The sequence below is a fragment of the Mya arenaria genome, chromosome 10 (genome assembly GCF_026914265.1).
Source record: "Mya arenaria isolate MELC-2E11 chromosome 10, ASM2691426v1".
Taxonomy (NCBI): domain Eukaryota; kingdom Metazoa; phylum Mollusca; class Bivalvia; order Myida; family Myidae; genus Mya; species Mya arenaria.
In genome coordinates this window covers 38,881,656-38,900,280 of record NC_069131.1, presented here as the reverse complement: position 1 = coordinate 38,900,280, position 18,625 = coordinate 38,881,656, and the positions used below count along the sequence as shown (strand labels likewise).

Genomic DNA, 18,625 nt, shown 5'->3' with positions numbered 1-18,625 from the left:
ATAAAGTAACAAACTCAGAAGGGTCAATATTAACAACAAATAAAGTAACACCCAAAAGCAACCAGTTGACTTTCTTTAATATTTTTTTTCCCTGCAGCCATAAGATCCACGGAAATCTGTGAATCCGCAGACAATATTTCCCTAAAATAGTAATTTCTCTTTTAAGTCATGTTTAGTTTGTTTTTGCAACCTGATTTGTCTGCATTCTTGAATATATTAGATTCCGTTACAGGCAATGAAAATTTAATATTTGAAATCCATATAAATTCGAGGGTGAAGAAAAGGAAAGGTTTTGACTGTCAAATTTATTTATTATAAACAACATTTTTCTACTGACTACATAATATTCTGTAATTCATTGAAAACACAACACACACAAAAAGGTTTTGTAGGCATTTAAGGTTTTAAACAGCTTTCTTTTAAGTTTTATTTTGAACAAAGAATCATGAGGAAATTACACTGACAATTCAAATCAGTATCGCTATAATGTATATTCTTTTGTAGACTATAATGTTCTAAGCAACATAATCAGCACTTCTTGTTTAATTTCAGCCTTATACATCTAAAAATCCTTATCACACACAATTAACGGTTTTATCAAATATTTCACAGTACATCCAAGTTCATAACATACAATAACATGATTCAGGGTTCGAACTTAGACTCGCATACTCGCAAAATGCAAGCGACATTTGAAAATTGCGAGTGACTTTTATTCAAGCTCGCAAAATTCTGCGAGTGGCTTTTTCTAGACCACAAAATGTTAAAAGAAAAGTAGAATAAATATGAACTTAATTCACACCCTATAAGTGGCATGTTTACACTACCAGTATAAAAAAGACAGTACGGAGTCACGCTCTAGTAAGTTTTCAAAAATATAACAAATACGGAAAAGGCCGAGTTTTATCTCGAATTTTTCCGAGGCGTGCATAATACAAAGTGAATACAAATGACGTAATCACCGCGCACTATATGTAAACCCCATCAACCTTTGATATATTTCCGCCGAACTGTCAAAGTGAATAGACTTCGTCGATCGATATATTTCATGGTCCAGAGCATCCTCGCTAGATTAATTTTACTGTTTCTTTCATTTATTCTAAATTTATAATGTTATTGCTTTTAGACTTAATGAAATCTGTACCGTGCTTGCCGAATGGATATTACCCGATGGCGAGGGTAAATATACAAAGTGAACAATGTCAAATTATTGGACAGCTTTGTAATCAAAAAGCGTCTAGCATCTGATGAGTCTTTCCTTACTCCCCAAAAAGAAAAAGCCATCAACAAGTTCTAGTAGTTGAGTTACTCAAGATTGATACGTTTTAATATTCATAATTTGTCTTAGGTGTAAATTTCTACTTAAATTTGACAATATTATAAGGGAATAAAGCAAATAATAAAATTGCAAGTTGATTTTTCATTTTGCGAGTTGCCTCAAAAAGCACTCGCAAAATTTTGCGAGTGCTCCTCAAAGTTAAATTCGAACCCTGTGATTTGTTTTAGAAATATCTGAGGCCTTATTAATTACCTTGCACACAAAATGCTTCAGTATAGCTCAGATGAACATGTCCCTACAGTCATAAAGTTAAGGCTTTTATGGAATATTCCACAAATTATATAAAACACAACATACAATAACATAAAAAGGTACATTTGAGGCACTAAAAATGGCCTCACACACAAAATGCTTCTGTATATACCAAGATTGACATGTCCCTAATGTATAAGCTCTTGTCAGTGGTTATAATTCTCACATGCCTTTCACTGGTAAACCTTGGCACTTTTAAGCAGTGTAATCAGTATGTTCTTTAAAGCTTCAATTTCTCTTAATGACAGTTTTGACAATTTTGTCTCAGAATCAGCTTATTTAGGCATTAATGCCTTCAATTCAGTCATATAAGATAATTCACAATAGAACAGACCTAAATTATTTAGAAAACTGCCGAAAATTTCATTAATCATAAAACGTTAGTACGTACACTTTCGAGCGTAAATATGAAAAACTGCCACCTGATCTTTTGTCAGCAGTCTAAATGTATCACTGGTTTCCCGACATTTACACAAAAAATTGGCTCATTCCAAGATAAAAGAATAAGAAAAATTGTCAAAACACACATCTGTGACAGTGCAGTTTCAATTACTGTCCGCTTGATAATTATCTTATGACGTCGTTTTTGTTCCATTTTGATACATTACCCCTGGGCTGGTTCCAGTTAATAAAGCTAATTTCGCTCATTCTACGGTGTCAATATTCATATGAACGAGCATGTGTGATCGCATGTGCGCTTTCTGAGTAAATCCGCGGCCACAGACGTTACACTTGAATGGTTTCTCTCCGGTATGGACACGCAGATGACGTGTGATGTCCACACGAGACCGGAAACTTGATTTTCCGCACAAAATGCACTGGAAGCCATCTGAGGTCTTAACTGAAATATTAACGAGTAAAATATTTTAATGGCATAAAAATTATGACTTTACGACGGATCAAGACATCCATCAGGCTTAAAGTGATTAGAGAAAAACTGACAGGCGAAACGCTGTTGCTAGGATATTTTGAGGTACTTTCAAATGAATGACTAGAAAAAAACATTTCTGAATATTTATTTTTGCTACAACCTCGAACAATCATTTCATCACCATATGTTTTCGCATATTTACAGAATTTGTGTTGGAAAGATTAAGTTATAAAACCATGGTAAAATACAACATGTCCCAGGTTTCACATATATTTCACTATAAAAACTATCCTAACTTCCACACAGGTCCATAAATCAAGCAGTTATTTTTGAATCTTCCTTCATAGGGAAGTGGCCATATTTCCACCCCTTGTTAATTCCCTCATTAAATCACTTAAGAGTAAAAAAGTTCATGAGGCTATCAATAGGAGTTAAAAAGCGTAATTCCCTCATAATATACCTTGGGTAAAAAGGCGTACCAATGGGTCTATCGATAGTAATTTAAGGCGCAACTTTTAAGAAAGGGTTAATCCATGTTTTAGTTTATACTTGGAGTTTCAACTTTCTTATAATGTACACTCAGGTGTCTATTCCTGTTACTCGAGCTACGAAATCGTCTTAAACACACGCTACACTCGTACGGCATCTCGCCTGTGTGGATTCTCATGTGTTTCCTAAGATTTGGTTTGTCACTGAACGATTTCACACATAGTTCACACTTAAACGGCTTGGTAACAATGGAAGTATGTGTGTTCACGTGGGCGTTGAACTTTTCTTCTGTAAGGAAGTTTCGGTTGCAGAATGGGCAGAAGTAAAGACTGTAGTCCGGCCATCCTCGCGGAGATTGACTGCCTTCACCTGTAAGACGTACAAATTTACTATTAAATTGTGTAAAAACCTTTTAATCTTATTCATACAAGAGTTGTTGACTAATCTATTCTTCAATTATTCATACTACAGGGTTGGACAATAATAAGGGGGGTCTGCAACTCATTGATCAGGGATGCGATTGACCTGGAAGTTGAAGGGCTGAAATATTTCGGTCATGAGTTTTTTGGGGGGTAGGGGTGGTGGGTGCGGGAGGGGGGGCTGACACAGGAGGCTCCCAATTGGGGCGAAAGAGGGTGAAGCACCCTGCACCAAGCAAATTTGTAAGAAGGTAGTCTGGCAGACTCGAAATATTAGTAAGAAGATAGTCCTGTGGACTCTGAACATTTTAAAGACAGTCCAACGGTTTCTTTAACATTTGTACGTAGAGAGTTTGGCGGACTTTTAATATTTGTAAGAAAGTCTAAAACTTTACGGAAAAACGTACATGTATCAGATTGACCAGGCATGTGAAACAAATTGAACGCAAATTGACAGGAAATGTAATTAAGTGTTTTCATATATATTTATTTCAAACAATTAAAAATTATTGTTTAAGCATTATACATTCAAAGCAAGCAAGACTAGTTTTGATTTTGCATAGCTCTATAACTGTTTGTACAGGAGCAGAATGTAAGCAACATAAGTAAGTAGCACCTGAATTAGCTAAAAATAAAGGTCCAACCATTCAAGAGACAATTTTCCACTGTAAAATCAACACAGACACTTCAAACAACACATCTCAAACGACTGTTTCTCATGTAAATGGCTAAGAACAGTGACATTGTTACAACAACACTTCACTTGTAGGTTTACCATATCCTCATGAACCTTATGGAACACCTTACAGAATTTTTCTTTTCATAAATTGCTTCAAATTTGTGAGGTCCTTTTATTCATGATTTTTGCAGAACCTGTGCTTCCTGGCTGACATGATTTGTTTCCGTATCTTTATAGTAGTTATTCTTACAAGCCATTGTTTCAATTAGCAATGTTCTTAATAAGTGATAACGATCACGGAATAGCGAATACTGGCAAAAATACACCCCTCGTTGAATTAAGACAACCTACACAAATATTTACAAAGAAGCCGCAAAATATTACACAATCAAGAACATAAGAATTAGGAATTATGATCAATAGTATATGTCAACAAGTCCTAAAATTCATGGTTTAAATATCGTTTTTTCTCATACATCTAATCAGGTGTCGTTTTTTATTACTAGCACAGCTAAACCTCTGTTTACAGACGTGACACTCAAATGGTTTTTCGCCCGTATGGGTTCGCACATGTTTCGTCATGTTGTATCGATCCGCAAATGTCTTTGGGCAGAACAAACACTTGTATGGTTTCTCGCCCGTGTGCAATCGCATGTGTCGAGCCAGTCTCTCACCCGTGTGAAAGAATTTGCTGCATAATTGACACGTGGCAATTTCAGTGTTAAACTCCTCTGCACTCTTCTCGTCAAACTCAGGGTCGAGTTCCAAGTCTGGAAAAAAAAGTTGGAAAACTTTGTTTAATCTGATCAATTTCAATTTTATCTAGTCATTTTCAATTACATTATTACTATTTTTCATTTTTTTCCAAGTACAAGCTTGTGAATATCATAATTAGTGTTTGTTCCCATGCGACATGCAAACAGGAGGACAAGCAAAAGCAACTATTTATATAATATTATCATACAACCCACACAAATACAGTGCTTGCTTTTTACCAGATTGCAGATAACTTTTACCATATTGCAGATAACTTTTTATCAGATTGGAGATAACTTTTACCATATTGCAGATAACCTTTTTATCAGATTGGAGATAACTTTTATCATATTGCAGATAACCTTTTTATCAGATTGGAGATAACTTTTTACCATATTGCAGATAACTTTTTATCAGATTGGAGATAACTTTTACCATATTGCAGATAACTTTTTATCAGATTGGAGATAACTTTTACCATATTGCAGATAACTTTTTATCAGATTGGAGATAACTTTTTACCAATTGAAGATTTTTGTTATACCCTTATTTAGAACTGACTGTATGTGTTGATGTGTGGTCTCTTCCCATGATTTTTGTTAATATGCCTTATTAAGAAATGACTACATACAGATCTATATATATATATGTGGTCTCTTCCCATGATTTTTGTTAATATGCCTTATTTAGAAATGACTACATACAGATCTATATATATATATGTGGTCTCTTCCCATGATTTTTGTTAATATGCCTTATTTAGAAATGACTACATACAGATCTATATATATATATGTGGTCTCTTCCCATGATTTTTGTTAATATGCCTTATTTAGAAATGACTACATACAGATCTATATATATATATGTGGTCTCTTCCCATGATTTTTGTTAATATGCCTTATTTAGAAATGACTACATACAGATCTATATATACATATGTGGTCTCTTCCCATGATTTTTGTTAATATGCCTTATTTAGAAATGACTACATACAGATCTATATATATATATATGTGGTCTCTTCCCATGATTTTTGTTAATATGCCTTATTTAGAAATGACTACATACAGATCTATATATATATATGTGGTCTCTTCCCATGATTTTTGTTAATATGCCTTATTTAGAAATGACTACATACAGATCTATATATATATGTGGTCTCTTCCCATGATTTTTTATAATATGCCTTATTTAGAAATGACTACATACAGATCTATATATATATATGTGGTCTCTTCCCATGATTTTTGTTAATATGCCTTATTTAGAAATGACTACATACAGATCTATATATATATGTGGTCTCTTCCCATGATTTTTGTTAATATGCCTTATTTAGAAATGACTACATACAGATCTATATATATATATGTGGTCTCTTCCCATGATTTTTGTTAATATGCCTTATTTAGAAATGACTACATACAGATCTATATATATATGTGGTCTCTTCCCATGATTTTTGTTAATATGCCTTATTTAGAAATGACTACATACAGATCTATATATATATATGTGGTCTCTTCCCATGATTTTTGTTAATATGCCTTATTTAGAAATGACTACATACAGATCTATATATATATATATGTGGTCTCTTCCCATGATTTTTGTTAATATGCCTTATTTAGAAATGACTACATACAGATCTATATATATATGTGGTCTCTTCCCATGATTTTTGTTAATATGCCTTATTTAGAAATGACTACATACAGATCTATATATATATGTGGTCTCTTCCCATGATTTTTGTTAATATGCCTTATTTAGAAATGACTACATACAGATCTATATATATATGTGGTCTCTTCCCATGATTTTTGTTAATATGCCTTATTTAGAAATGACTACATACAGATCTATATATATATGTGGTCTCTTCCCATGATTTTTGTTAATATGCCTTATTTAGAAATGACTACATACAGATCTATATATATATATGTGGTCTCTTCCCATGATTTTTGTTAATATGCCTTATTTAGAAATGACTACATACAGATCTATATATATATATATGTGGTCTCTTCCCATGATTTTTGTTAATATGCCTTATTTAGAAATGACTACATACAGATCTATATATATATATATATGTGGTCTCTTCCCATGATTTTTGTTAATATGCCTTATTTAGAAATGACTACATACAGATCTATATATATATATGTGGTCTCTTCCCATGATTTTTGTTAATATGCCTTATTTAGAAATGACTACATACAGATCTATATATATATATGTGGTCTCTTCCCATGATTTTTGTTAATATGCCTTATTTAGAAATGACTACATACAGATCTATATATATATATGTGGTCTCTTCCCATGATTTTTGTTAATATGCCTTATTTAGAAATGACTACATACAGATCTATATATATATATATGTGGTCTCTTCCCATGATTTTTGTTAATATGCCTTATTTAGAAATGACTACATACAGATCTATATATATATATGTGGTCTCTTCCCATGATTTTTGTTAATATGCCTTATTTAGAAATGACTACATACAGATCTATATATATATATATGTGGTCTCTTCCCATGATTTTTGTTAATATGCCTTATTTAGAAATGACTACATACAGATCTATATATATATATGTGGTCTCTTCCCATGATTTTTGTTAATATGCCTTATTTAGAAATGACTACATACAGATCTATATATGTGTGTATTGGTGTCAAGCCTCTTTCTATGATTTCATCATGTGTAGTTGGTATGTATAATAAGAGAAATATTTTGATTCTTTTGAATCGGTAAGATAATGTGAACACTAAAAGGCTTATCAGACTGGAAAATAGTCTAAGAAAACATGATTTTGCAATCGTCAGCTTCCCAAGTCACAAAAACAATTTACCAATATGCCATGTTTTTATTTTCATCTCCTCAGGAGCATCAAGTTTTTATTGAAATAAATTTAAACAGCTTCGCAATAGAGAATGCTTCAAAATTAATTGTTTGCGTTCTGAAAGACCTTTCACCCTTAAATATGTGCATACTTGCAAGCCATTTAAAAATCATTTTTACATCAACATAGGACTGGTTGTTGATAACTTTGTCCCAGTTAACGACGTTGTTAACATCATCATTGTTAACTTTCAAATCTTTACTGCTCTGGATTTTTAATGGATACACTTGTGATCTGGAGTATTTCTAAAAATTCGAAACAACGTTACTGTTTAAGTTGTACTTATTTTACTCAAATATATGAACATATCAGCAACTCTTCCACAAAATGAAATTAACAACAATCTCATTACTCGTCGTTAACTTTAACAAATTTCTGTACAATCCACCGAAATTATTGCAAACTTGACTTCAGTAAACACATCCGTCAAAGAATCAGTTCTGGACAATACACCAATTATTGCAAGCTTGACATCTTTTACTTCAGTAAACACATCGTCAAAGAATCAGTTATACAACTTTGTACACGGGTTTTGTTTCATGTTTGTTGAACTTATGCACTCTTAAACTATCACTCCTATTAAAGGTCATCCCGCACAGGTCACACTTGTATGGTCGCTCCCCAGTGTGTAGCAACATATGACGACTGATGTTCTGCCGGTTCCGAATCAACTTCAAGCATTGCGGGCACTGGAAACCGCCCCGCGTTTGGTTCCAAGATGATCCAGACTGGTTTAGAAAATCGGCTGAAAAAATAAAATATCTCATAGAAAACACTATTAAGTTCGACTTGTATATACTATTGTTTAAAATTTCTACATAGTAATGGGATTGTTCAGAACTTGGTTCAAGTTAACAACGTGATTAACGACATCGTTGTTAACTTTTTAACATGAAATATTTGAGGATGTGCTTATTATTGACCCATATATTTAAATAAAACAAGTAAATCTGAAAACGTTGTCTCAAATCTTGTTAAGAATACTGCAGATCAAAGGGTATCCATTAAAATTCTAAAGACTTGAAAGTTAACAACGATGGTTCTAACAACATTGTTAAACTTTAACAAAGTTCTGAACAATCAGCCCAACGTTTCATACATTGTTTGTTATGTCTGGAAGACTAGAGAACCACTTCACAACTCCTCTCTATATTTTTGTATAGAAATATGGTATGGTGATTACATGCAAGTATTGATAAACAATAACTGTTTCTCTAATTTAAAACAAAAACAATACAAAACCTGAACTGTACTTTTTATTTTTTATTGTCTTTGTTTAAAACAATTTTATAGCTACTAATATCAGACTCTGTTTTAAAAGTCAATTGATAAACCTTATCACACAAGGCCAAGGTAGAACATTTATTATGTTGGCTTTATGCTAGGCCCCAATTTTAATTCTGGTACCAATGAAGCACTTTTCAGGCTTTTATGCAAACCAGCCTATGCAAAAAAAGCAACGATATTCAGAATGTAGTCATCGATCATGATTTTAATCACATTAAATGTGAAAAGATTCAAGTTTCACGATTTCTTGTTCAACATGTGCGCATTTAGTATATGCAGCTTGAGTGTGTCACTTCTGGTAAAGCTAGTTCCACACGTGTTACACTTGTGCGGTTTATCTCCCGTGTGTTGTCTCATGTGTCGATTCAGGTTCGATCGATGAGTGTAAGATTTCTCACAATGCTGACACTGGTAGCCCCACAGTGTATTTTCTCCAACCTCGAGGTATTGGCTGTATTCTGAAATGACAACGACTTCTGTAGATAGTTACAAGCTGATATATAAGAATAACAATTGACACTAAATGTTGGGTTCAAGAAAGCCAAGATAACAATTTTTTCCCCTGGTGGTGCTTTAACATAAAACTATATGGGACTCTTAAATTTGTGTAGTTGGTAGTCTGTGTAAAATCATTTTTGCCTGTGTGAAATTATTCTTGCCTGTGTGGGAATCATTTTTGCCTGTGTGAAATCATTTTTAAGTACAGGATAATAGACCCGAACAGTTTTTTACTTGCAGAACAGTGGCAAAATTAATACTCTACGAACCTTTAGAATACAACTTGAATTTACAGGCTGGCAAGAGATTTAACCAGCTTCAATTTTTGTAATCTGTTAATGTTTTGTGCAAACAGAGTTCCGTTTAATCATATTTTTGTAGGAAAGGCTAAATCACGTTTTTCGGATTTGAACTTTTATTCTGCAATAACAATATAAATGAAAACTTCAACAGACAGTTTAAGAGATTGCTAACTTGAACTATTATATATAATTATGAAAAACAAACAACAATTCAGTTCAATATACATTCTTTTAATTCTTTTTAATAGCTGAGCCTATAAAACGTGATCTTCAGTCCATTTAAATGGGCCAAATCTTAAAAAATTGATCCCTGGAAGGCTTGAAGCACATCAATCAAGATTATCTTGTCACTAGATTTATGAGATCAGCTTGATTTGTACAATACCACTTAAGATCTTTAAAATTATTCTTTTATTTAGGGTAACATCCCAAAAAGAATTAGGTAGGGTATGTATGGATTTTTTTCAAGTATACTTTGTCAAGATCATTTTCTAGCAACTAGCACTATTTCTTTCAAATGTCACTCATATACTGCTGTTGTTATCGAGCCTTATCTCTGTCAAAAAAATAAAAACAGCTTTTGTTTAAACAAAATGGTGTTTATGGCCGGAAGACCTTTTTTTCGTGTTTTTTTTTAATTAATAAAAATGCTAGGGTCAGGGGCTTTTTTTAGGTTGGGTTGGATTATCCGAAACAAACATTTTTTTGTTAGGCCTTATTATTCACACTTTGGAAAAAGATTTTTTTTATCACAGCAAACTCTTAAAAAATCACTAGAGTTTGACCATAAGCAATGGTACTAGATTATTATAATCACTCAAGCTGTTCGGTAAATTGATTTCTGTCCTTATTCATAACATGTTGATAGAGTCGATGCATCTGAAGATTATTTTTTCTCGTGAAGCGTCGTCCACAGAGCTCGCACCTGAACGGTTTCTCGACTTCATGCTGCTTTATGTGGCGATACAAACTTGGTCGGTGACTGTACACTTTGTCGCAATGAGGACACTGGAATCTACCCGCCTGGTTTGAGGTAAATGGTTTCGGACCGAAGGCTGAAACGGTACAGGTTCAGTTATATTGTAATGACAAATTGTAAATCATTCTTCCAAGTAAAGAAACAAAATTGCATGAATATTCTCTATCTTGTACCCTGTTTTTTCACTTTTAAAGAAATGGTGAAGGGGCCCTGAAAAAATAAAATGGTTTTGGCCAAAGGGGGCAAAATACAAACATGATTCATTTAATATTCAACTGGTTTTCAAAAATTTAATTCAACAAACATGGACATATTCATTAAATTGGCACTATATTGCTAAAAATATAAATAAAGGGGATTTTAAGAAGGGGAACGGGGCCGAATTTTGGTCCCAAAAAGGGCCGAATAAACAACTGTAGTACATCAAACAACCAAAATGATTTATACATTACTGTTCTTGTAAAAAGGACTTAAATTATTTACACAAACATTTCCAATTAAACTTAAGATCCACATTATAGTTATGAAATGAAGCACCAACAATAGGGCGATTATTGTGAACTTTGTTAAAGTTAACAGTGTGATAAACAACATCGTTGTTAACTCGTAAGTTTAAGTGAAATATTTGATGATGTGCTACTATATTTAACAATTACATCTGAAACATTTGTCTCCAGAAGATCCATAAAGCTTCCAGAGAAATTAAATTAACAGCAATGATATTAACAATATTGCTAACTTCAACAAAGTTTTGAACAATTGGCGAAAAGTCTCCTTTGATACCATGATGTAACAACAAAAAATGAAATACGAAACTTTATTAAAGAATTAAAATAACATAGTAAAAGTATTAAAAAGTCAGCCACTAATGAATAGATGAAAATTACACAACTCACACTTTTTTACAGACACTGAGTTTAAACATAAGTTCCTCGAGCCATCAGATCCGCGGATTTCTGTGAATGCGTTGACAAATTACAACATTGGTAAGGTATAAATTTGGGCTTGTTTGTTAAAGTTTTATTTCATTATTAAAAGGTATTGCCGACATTAAACAGTGTATGACATTGACGTTTGAAACTTTCTATCACTGTTTATCAACTGATGTTGCCAAATAGTTAAGATGTAAAGGTTCTTTAAAATCATAACATGTTTGTAAATAATAAAATAGGTACTAGAAATTTCAGATTGTAAAGGCTTTAACTGCATCTTTATAAATGTTATTAGAATCTATTCACTTTGCACTCAACTAAATGCTAACCTCATAAAACCAACCATCAAAATATCCTCAAATGTATAACTTTATGCGCTCTTAAATTATCCTTCCGGCTAAATTGTTTCCCGCAGACTTCGCACGAAAACATTTCCCCGCCCTCGTGTAGTGTCATGTGACGTTTGTAGTTTCCGGAATTACTCAGAATCTTAAGGCAATAACGACACTGATTTTCCTGAAGTTGACCTGCTCCGAGAGTAAGGGATGCTGCAAGACTGGAAATCTGTTGTCTGTTGTCTGAAATAATAAGATAACACAAAAATTATAATGACATGACAAAAAACTGATTTACCTCTGTTTGCACCCAATAGCATCAGAAGTGATCACGCACAATTTGTATAAATAGTATATTTTTAAAACTACTTATCTGATTTGAATATTCCTGTAGTATATATTTATATAAGGCACAGTGGAATAACTTTGAAGGTAAATCATTTTTTAAAAATTTATTCAAGATTCTTACAATGATAAGTTAGCTGTTGAGCGAAGACCAATGGCCGTCTGTTGTTTTTTGTCAAAAAGGGGCATAATTCAACAATTATTAAAGACAGAGTTATGGGCCTTGAGTTACATGTTCATATTGTTTCTGGCCACATGTGTACCAAGTTTCATTTTAATATCTTGAACATTTCATTAGTTAAGGTCAAGATTAAAGTTTGTGTATTCTGATTTTTTCACGGACAACGACACGAAGGCTATGACATTACCTAGACCTTTTTTTCTTCAAAAAGAGAAGAGCTGAATTACATGAGCTACCTTTTATCACTTAATGGAATGTCAGTAAAAAGCAATAATACCTTATTTCGTTTATTACTTGGCATTTTTCAATGTTTCAAACAGCGCACTTTTTGTTATATCAAATTGTATTAATTATGAATCAGACTAACACAATCACACTCAATTACCAAAGAATAAATATTAAAAATTGCACTTGATAACATTAAAATCGCCAAAGAATTAATCTAAGGAAAGATAAAAACAAACCACAGCATATCATAGATAATAACAATAACTCGTTCTTATCAAAAGGTTTTTATCTCTGCAATGCTCAAAATTAGCACAAGTCTACAAGCCTGCAATATAAGCATTGCACTGATAAAATGTTTTCTGTACTTGCTCATATTCAAGATTCTGGCTGTAAATGATGATGCTAAGTACAAGAATTCAGACTTGTTCGTCCAAAGGTCTCATAAATAATTGCCTTTTTTGTTTAGGTTTTACCATGAATTTTTCGTGAGAGCGGAGACAGATGATGGGCAATCACACTGACTCTTTCATTGCTTTAATTTCAACCAAAACTGTGTCATTCTCATTGTATATAGTTCTTGTATGTGATGTCAGATCACATGTTTAATATGATTTTGTCTATGTCTTTTCATTGCATCTCGTCTTAAAAATTCTCGTCCACAAATATCACAAGAGTGAAGCACCCCTCCCTCATGAATTTTCATGTGCCGACTCAGACTGCTTGGGTTACAGAAAAACTTCAGGCAATAGGCACACTGGAAACCTTCGCTGGTTGACAGAGTGCCCACACTGTGTTTGACAAGGTTTTCTGCTGACATCAGGCTAGTTGACTGGGTATTGCCCCTGTGTGAACCGTGGTGTGCTGAGGAAGAAAATAGGATACTTTTGCAAATATTTGTATCAGTTTGGTTTACCGTTTAAAGGGTATCTATTTTGTAATAATATAATATATATACAGCAAACAAAGTTTAACACAAGTAAAGGATTGAGGAGAAAAAAAGATAAAAGCTTATATGGAACCCTTTTCCATAGGCCTTAAAAAAAACCCATTTCCTTTTGGTTACCGGACCCTACCTACGAAATAGGCGCCAACATTACTGTTTTCAGAGTAAGGTGGTAAAAAAATAAAAAATATTTTTTTTAAATAATGTCTTGTTTAAAACATTTAGAGCTTTATAAAGAACATTACTTTTACACCATTTTCCAATGATGACAATAATGTTCGTACATAAATGCGAATGAAATTAAAAAACCTACCTTAAAGCTGCACTCTCACAGATTGAGCGTTTTGACGTTTTTATTTTTTGTTTTGAAACAAGCAAATTTTTACAAAAATCCATGGAAACCAGTTATATAGGACTGCTGACAAAAAATAGACCGCAGATTTTTATATTCAAGTTCAAAAGTAAGCCATAAAACAAATCTTCCAACAGAAATATGAAAATGTGTGATCTGATTTTTTGTCAGCAATCTTTTATAATTGGTTTGCAAAAACTTTCTCCTGGGATGTGATTGACCTGGCTTGCTGAAACCATTACGTTCTTTGCTTTTTTGAAGACTTTTTATGGTTTTTCTGACTTTAAATTTGAAGCAAACTGGGATATCAACTCTAACAACCAAAAGCACACTATTATCTTTTTTAATCTCATAATCTCATTGGGGGGGGGGGGGGGGGGGGGGGGGGGCTGGGGCCATTAGATCCGCGGACAAATCACATCCCTGTTTCTCTTTCTCTCTCTCTACGTCAAAACATAAAAAAAGTTGTAAAAATGGTAAATCTGTGGGAAACCCTCCCTGTTGTTTGAAAAGAATGTAACCGAAACCAAACTGTTTTTTTTTTTGGTGTGGCCTTGCTATAAACAATCATAGGAATTGATATCCAGATGTGCCAGATTGTATTCATAAAAGCCGTAATAAATCTATGGAATTGTTTACCAGATCTGGCAGCTTAGAAATCATAATTCCTGTTTTCTTCCGTACCCACCATTTTTTTCGGTTGGAATATCCTGTCTGTTGTAAGTCAATAACATGTTTACGGAACTGATTGAGAAATATAACCCAATGCTATGAAGCCAATAACTCAACTTGTTTCTGCCACAAAATATTCCAAATATTACAACCACATAAAAATTAGAAATATCAGGAATAAGCACCAAAAACACGTTTCTAAAACACGTTACATCAATTCTCAATAATGCAATGATTATGAGAGCATTATCTTTATTCATTTCAAAGTATTAGGACAATATATACAACATAGAACATCTAAAAAGTGTAGGTAAAAATATAAACATAATCATTTTCAATGAGAGTTCCATATGGGAAATTTATACATTTTCTAATTTTAATTCTTATCACAAACATAACATGAGGCTGGCATACTGGTTAGGGTTAGGGTTACATCCTTTACAAAAACATACAGGGTAGGTAGGTAGGCTTTTATGTTCTGTTCCATAAACAAGTGTTTTTTTTAATAAAACTCAGAAAGAGTGGTCCTCTACTAACAACTAACAAGACTATCATTTCAAACAAAATTGTGAATGTTTCTTTATCCTTTATTTTCACTGTTTTGTGGCAAAACGACATTTAATTGGATATATTAGTTTAATTCCACATGGTCCTTCCATGAGTTCCAAAGAAAGTAGTCTCAAACTACCATTCAATCGACCTCAAGATCAGTTTTCTATTTATCTTACCATTACACAAATGCCCTTATAATTATGGCGTTAAAATCTTTAAATGGGTAAGTTTGTGTATTTTGAGATGGTCTTTTCTCAAGAACTGTTTCCCACAGACAACACAAGAAAACGTGACACCACCCTCGTGTAATGTTAAGTGCCGCTTATAGTTGCCCAAGCTGCTAAGAATTTTCAAACAGTATTGACACTGATTTTCTGCCAGTTGACCGGAACTTAGTGCGGCGGATGACGCTGGCTGAACTGTCTGTAGTTCTAAAAAATATAAAGAAAACACACCATTAAAATCACATTTTTCATAAATTACAAGCTTCAACATTGAACTATCACCAAATAAAGGGTCATAATACATATCAGGGGCCATGATTACAAACAATCTCAAGTCTTGAGTTCGGACTCAAAGTGGAAAAGTCTGAGTTCAGACTCAAAGTGGAAAAGTCTGAGTTCAGACTCAAAGTGGATAAGTCTGAGTTCAGACTCAAAGTGGCAAAGCTGCAAATCTTCATTTCATTTAATTCCCTATAGCTAGAATAAGAAGGATACTGAAGGATACGTTCAGAATGAATACTTCAATCAATATTTAGACATTTTATTTTCAAACATAAATTTTTTTATTACACTTGTCAAGTTAATTTTAACATATTATCAATGCTCCTGACTTTCGGAATTGTAAGGGATTGTGCCAACTTGAAGAAATATGAGGTTTCAACTGTCAAATTTGTATGTAAAGTTTGTATGTATTTATAATAATAAAAGAATGAATCAAAACAAAGAAATATTTGACAGAGTAAGTATTTAGGCATGAAGGCACTCACCATGCCTGTCTCAATGGCCACAGAAGGATCCTACCAAGAAAAGACAGGGGGCAGCACCATCCCATAACTCTTCAGCTAAAACTCTACTAACAGACCATCATTTGAAACAACTCTATCATCATATAGGTTTCTTTGCTCTTTACTTTCACTGTTTTATGGCAAAACAACCATTCAATGGGCAAGTTTGTTTAATTTCACAGACCAATCCTTTCCTGAGGAAATTGTCTAAAACTATAATTCAAACGACCTTAAGATTAGTTTGCTATTGATCTTAAAAATTCACATATATCCTAATAATTATGGCGTCTAAATCTTTATATGAGTAAGTTTGTGACTTTTGAGATGGTCTTTCCTCAAAAACTGTTTCCCACAGACAACACAAGAAAACGTGACACCACCCTCGTGTAACGTTAAGTGCCGCTTATAGTTTCCCACATTGCTTAGAATTTTCAAACAGTATGGGCACTGATTTTCTGCACGTTGACCAGAACTGAGTGTCACTTGCTGAACTGTCTGTAGTTCTAAAAAATATAAAGAAAACACACCAATAAATTGCAAGTTTCAACAATTCTAGTGATCAATCAAGAATAAAGGGTCATAAATTTCTAAAATACATATCAGGGGCCATGATTACAAAAAGTCTGAAGTCGGAGTTCAGACTCAAGTGGCAAAACTTCATTTCATTGTAACTTTCCTTCTAGTTGCTTTTTAATGAAAACAATTTTTAAGTAGACATTTATTTTTGTAAAATGAAATGAATGAAAAGAAAATTCATTGTAATTTAATACATGTGCTTTTGAACTCAGACTTAAGACTGTTTTCTTAATCACGCCCGAGATATTAAGTTTGAACAAAAAAGGTTTATAGAGTTATTTTTCATAGCAGGAGGGAGGGGGAGGGGGGCATAGTATGGATTCATGCACATTTCACAAACAAGAAGCAATGCCACAGTAGTAAATCGGATGGTTGAATGGTATTCATCTAAGACTTTTCTACCAAGGCCTAAAAAAAAAAATTGTTTGGTTAGGGTTACATCCTTTTTAAAAATAGGTAGGGTAGGTAGGCTTTTTTTTTTATTTTATTTTTTTTATTAGGCTTTATATAAGAATGTCATTTTCATCATTGGAGAATGGTGTTAAAGTTATCTTCTATATAAGCAATTAAGGTTTTAAACTACATATTGAAAAGCAAAACTTTTTTTTTAGTTTTTCATTTTTTTTTTCAAACTGACTATAAAAACGTTAGGGTCGGCGCCTATTCCGTAGGTAGGGTCGGGTAACCCGAACCAAATGTATTTTTTTTTTAGGCCCAATTAACATTTGAACATCAATGTTTATTTTTCCCGGGACACTTCAAGGGAAAACTGTGTCATTTTTACTTAAATTGGAATCTCCTATTTTGCGCAGAAATAAACAATTATAAGTGCGAAATAAGAATAAAAAGAAAAAAAATGTGATAAAGCACTTTTCTTTAAGAATACACCATATTCAAAAATAGAAAAGTATATGCGTTAACATGGAAATTGGGCCGAATGTAGGCCGCAAATTGGCTAGAAAAAACAACAACTCTGCAGCATTATTCACCTTTTGCTGTTAAAAAAGTTTCAAGCATATTATATAATATCACTAAAATCATGAAGATAGAGGATGGAAGTATTTTTATTAAGGAAAGTTTTTTGTCAAAAAGTTCACTTTTTTCTCCGCAAATTATGTACCATACTTCATGAGTTCACAATAACACTTGATTATTCATTTACACTGTCTATCATATCTTTATAATGTACTAGTTTATGCCTCTTCATTGCGTCATGCCGAAGAAACTGCTTGCCACATAGATCGCACGAGTGTAACATCCCACCCTCATGAATTTTCATGTGACGAGCACGATTACTTTTGCTTCCGAAACACTTCTTGCAGTATTCACATTGGAAACCATCCAATTGGCTGGTTGACATAGCGCTCACACTGTGTTCAGAATCTGACAGTGAAGGAAACACATCGCTAGTTGACATAATGCCTGCACTGTGTCTGTTGGGAAAGTAAGCTGAAGAAAATAAAAATTGTATGTTATTTCTAGGAGTTTGGTCTGGGTTTTTTGTACCAAGCATGAAAATGACATAGTTTTCAGAAATGCATTAATCTAAGAGATTGTTATGCCAAGATCGTGTAAAGGTTCCTAGACAACAAGAACATCAAATTCTTCAGGTTTTTCCCCATTCACTACAGTCTGCAAGTCTGTATTTACTCAGATAACACAACCACAGATCTACAATATTTTTCTTCATTTAATGAACAA

General features: G+C 33.2%; 1 protein-coding gene across 35 annotated transcripts in view; it reads right to left on the bottom strand.

Moving 5' to 3' along the window:
- The window catches only part of LOC128206704 (zinc finger protein 263-like), a 92,563-nt gene that overhangs the window by 52,343 nt on the left and 21,595 nt on the right, over positions 1–18,625 (bottom strand). The window contains exons 5-6 of one of the 35 annotated variants that reach the window (XM_052909351.1): positions 10,746–10,875; positions 9,290–9,478 (exon numbers count right to left, since the gene is read on the bottom strand). The exons of 23 other annotated variants lie outside the window; for them this stretch is intronic. In XM_052909351.1, coding sequence (XP_052765311.1) covers positions 9,415–9,478; positions 10,746–10,875 — 194 coding nt within the window. In that variant the 3' untranslated portion in view covers positions 9,290–9,414. Of the gene's footprint in view, positions 1–329; positions 2,433–2,648; positions 3,321–3,857; positions 4,820–7,685; positions 8,479–9,098; positions 9,479–10,006; positions 10,876–11,644; positions 12,310–13,069; positions 13,682–15,208; positions 15,771–16,330; positions 16,852–17,780; positions 18,374–18,625 lie in introns of those variants that run through there. 11 more of the 35 variants (XR_008256553.1, XM_052909350.1, XM_052909321.1 and 8 more) reach the window with 11 other exon arrangements.